The sequence below is a fragment of the Eimeria mitis genome, genomic scaffold (assembly GCF_000499745.2).
Source record: "Eimeria mitis Houghton genomic scaffold, Emh_scaff1430, whole genome shotgun sequence".
Lineage (NCBI taxonomy): Eukaryota > Apicomplexa > Conoidasida > Eucoccidiorida > Eimeriidae > Eimeria > Eimeria mitis.
The window spans coordinates 1,903-5,283 of NW_013569194.1; the positions used below are offsets into that span (position 1 = coordinate 1,903).

The 3,381-nt window shown below is 58.5% G+C and overlaps 1 protein-coding gene across 1 annotated transcript in view; it reads left to right on the forward strand.

Moving 5' to 3' along the window:
* EMH_0036860 (uncharacterized protein) overlaps positions 1-3,381 on the forward strand; it is a gene marked incomplete at both ends in the record, with an annotated part of 11,723 nt that overhangs the window by 1,208 nt on the left and 7,134 nt on the right. The window contains 2 exons of the mRNA XM_013495130.1: positions 1-3,042; positions 3,175-3,379. Of these exons, the coding sequence (XP_013350584.1) occupies positions 1-3,042; positions 3,175-3,379 (3,247 nt within the window). The remainder of the gene's footprint in view (positions 3,043-3,174; positions 3,380-3,381) is intronic.

Here is a 3,381-nt window from a genome sequence, read left to right on the forward strand (position 1 = left end):
AGCTAACAGCCACGCTGCAGCGAACTGTCCGCAGGGTGCGTGCGCTGCTGTGTTCTGCTGCTGCTGCTGCTGCTGCAGCAGCAGCAGCAGCAGAAGCAGAAGCAGCAGCAGCAGCAGCAGCAGCAGAACAAGCAGGAGCAGGAGCAACGCCGTCATCAGAAGCAGCAGCAGCTGCTGCTGCAGACATCTCCGGCAGCAGCAGCAGCAGCAGCAGCGCCTGCAGCAGCAGCAACTGCAGCAACTGCAGCAGCTGCAGCAGCAGCTGTAGCTTGGAAGAGTTATTTGGCGTAGATAGTTTGATGCTGCACAGCAGCAGCAGCAGCAGCAGCAACGCTGCAGCAGCAATGCCTCTGTCTTTGGCTTTGTGGGCCTTTAGGGTCCTAGACAGAGCAGCAGCAGAACAGCTGCTAGGATCAGCAGCACTTGCTGCAGCAGATGCAAAGCTGCTGCTGCACCAGCAGCAGCAGCAGCAGCAGCAGCAGCAGGGGGATAGGGATGGGTGTGATGGTGCCGCTGCAGCGCGGAGAACAGCAGGGCAGCAGCTGCTGCAGCAGCAGCAGCAGCAGCAGCAACGTCTGCTGCTGCAGCAGCTGCTGCAGCGAGAGGGTAATAAAGAACTACACAGCTCTGCTTTCCTTCTGTCTCTTCCTGCTGCTGTGCTGCAGCAGGGGCCCTACTCCTACATGCTGTCTTGCTGCTTCCTGTCTGAGTCTGTTGCTGATAGGCAGCAGGCGTTTGCTGCTGTTGCTGCACTTGTTGCTGCTGCTCCTGCTGCTGCGCTGCAGCTGCTGCCAGCACTCCACTTTGCTGCTCCACGGCTACCCACAGCACCCGTCGTCAGGGCAATCCTGCAGTGGAGACAGCAGCAGCAGCAGCAGCAGCAGCAGCAGCAACAGCAGCAGCAGCAGCAGCAGCAGCAGCAGCAGCAACAGCAGCAGCAGCAGCAGCAGCAGCAGCAGCAGCAACATGAAGACCCATTGCTCCCGGATGAGTTTATTTTGTTTGATGGGGACGAGGCGTTGGCTGCGAAGGCAATTGGCGGACCAACAGCAGCAGCAACAACAGCAGCAGCAGCAGCAGCAACAGCAGCAACAGCAGCAGCAGCAGCAGAAAGACAGCAGCTGCTGCGGGGACTCAGCCGCATATTTGCTCTGTCTGTGCAGGCCCTCGCCTCCCTCGGCATCCACAAGACAGCCGTTCTCCCAGTATACAGAGCCCTAGCAGACTTGCTGCCGCTGCAGCAGCAGCAGCAGCAGCAGCAGCAGCAGCAACAGCAGCAGCAGCAGCAGCAGCAGGAAGAAGTGCAGCAGTGGGGACCCCTGAGTGTTGCACAGGATGAATGGCTCTGCGCCTCAATCGGCGCCACTGGGGGTGGAGCTGTATCGTTGTGCTGCTGCTGCAGCATCAGCAGCAGCAGCAGCAGCAGCAGCAGCAGCGGCAGCAGCAGCAGCGGCAGCAGCAGCAAGAGTGTATTGAGTACATTTTCGAGTTCATCTATTAGGGGGAATATCTGCAGCCGTTGCTGCTGCTGCTGGCGTTGCTGCTGGTGCAGCAGAGACCCTTTAGGGGCCTTTGCTTGCTGGTTTGCTGCTGCTGCTGCTGCTGCACCGCAGCAGCAGCAGCAGCAGCAGCAGCAGCAGCTGTTGTCTATGAACAGCCGTTGGTTCCTCTTTATGCGCGGCCTCTCCCGGCTTGCTGCATATGATGAGCTGCCACACTCCAAGCTTGCTGCTGCTCCTCCTCTTCCTGCTGCTGCTGCTGCTGGTGCTGCTGCTGCTGGCGCTGCTGCAGCTGGTGCTGCAGCAGCAGCAGCAGAGGAAGAGCAACTAACGAAGAGAGAGTCCGAAGAAGTCTCTTCTGCTTCTGCTGCAGCAGCAGCAGCAGCAGCACCAGCAGCAGCAGCTGCTGCTGCTGCTGCTGTGTGGTGCCCTTTTGTTCTTCCTAAAGCAGCAACACCGCTGCAGCAGCTGCTGCTGTCTTACTGCCTGCAGCAGCTGGAGGCGGTGTCTCCGCATGCGCTGCTGCAGTTTCTCCCCACTATGGAGGAGATCGTAGCTGCTTGCTGCAGCAGCAGCCCCGCCCCACCCCACAACCCCCAGCAGCAGCATCACCCCCACCACCCCCAGCAGCAGCAGCAGCAGCAGCAGCAGCAGCAGCAGCAGCAGCATGAAGACTGGCTGCGCTCGCATGCATGCGGTGTGACCCTGGCTACCCTCGGCCGCCTGTGCATGCGGCGGTATTTGGGGGCCCCCAAGTTGCTGCGGGTGCTGCGGCGTAGGGCCCCCTCTTTGTTTAATTCTTTGCATGCATCTGCTGCTGCTGTTGATGGTTTTGTTTGTATTTTGTTTGCTTTGTCTCATGACCTAGCTGAAGAGATAGATAGCTACCAGCAGCAGCAGCAGCAGCAGCGCCTAGAAAACCCCCAGCAGCAACAGCAGCAGCAGCAGCAGCAGCAGCAGCAGCAGCAGACAGAAAGTGGATTGCCTGCAGCGTTGGAAACACAAGTGCAGCAGCAGCTGCTGCTGCTGCAGGATATATCTGAGTCTGGCTCTTCTTTCTCTCGTTGTGTTTCTCTTCAGTCTGCTGCTCTTATTCTAGGTCCTTTATACGAAGCAACAGCAGCAGCAGCAGCAGCAGCAGCAACAGCAACAGCAGCAGCAGCAGCAACAGCAGCAACAGCAGCAACAGCAGCAGCTCCAAGACTTCATACAATAAGGTTTGCATGCAGAGAAGGGATAGAAGCAACTGTGCTGCACCTGCCGCTGCAGCAGCAGCAGATACGTGGTGCTGCTGCTCTGCTAGCAGCAGCAATACAAAAAGAATATATAGTGAGGGGGGCCCGGGGGGCCCCCACACCGGGGGACCAGCTGCGGCAGCAGCAGCAGCATAGACTAGGAGCTTTGTTGTCTAGAAAAGCTGCTGCTGCTGCTGCTGCTGCTGCTGCTGATGCAGCAGCAGAAGCACAGAATGAAAGGGCGCTGCTGCGGCTGCTGCTATTCAGTGGACCCAAACATACAGCAGCAAACAGCAGAGAAGGAAAAGGTAAGATAAACACACACGCATCCCAGCAGCAGCAGCAGCAGCAGCAGCAGTAGCAGCAGCAGCAGCAGTAGCAGCGGTAACGGCTGCTGTTGCTGCAGCTGCTGCTGCTGCTGCTGCTGCTGCTGCTGGTAGAGGCGTATTATTGCCCTCTCCCTTCTGCAAGTGTCTCCTTCCAGCAGCAGCAGCAGCAACAGCAGCAGCAGCAGCAGCAGCAGCAGCAGCAGCCCCACCACAAGGTACATCACAATAATCACCATGATCAGGAGCAGCAGCAGCAGCAGCAGCAGCAGCAGCAGCAGCAGCAGGAGGTGTTGTGTGTTTGTGTGTTTAATAGACCTA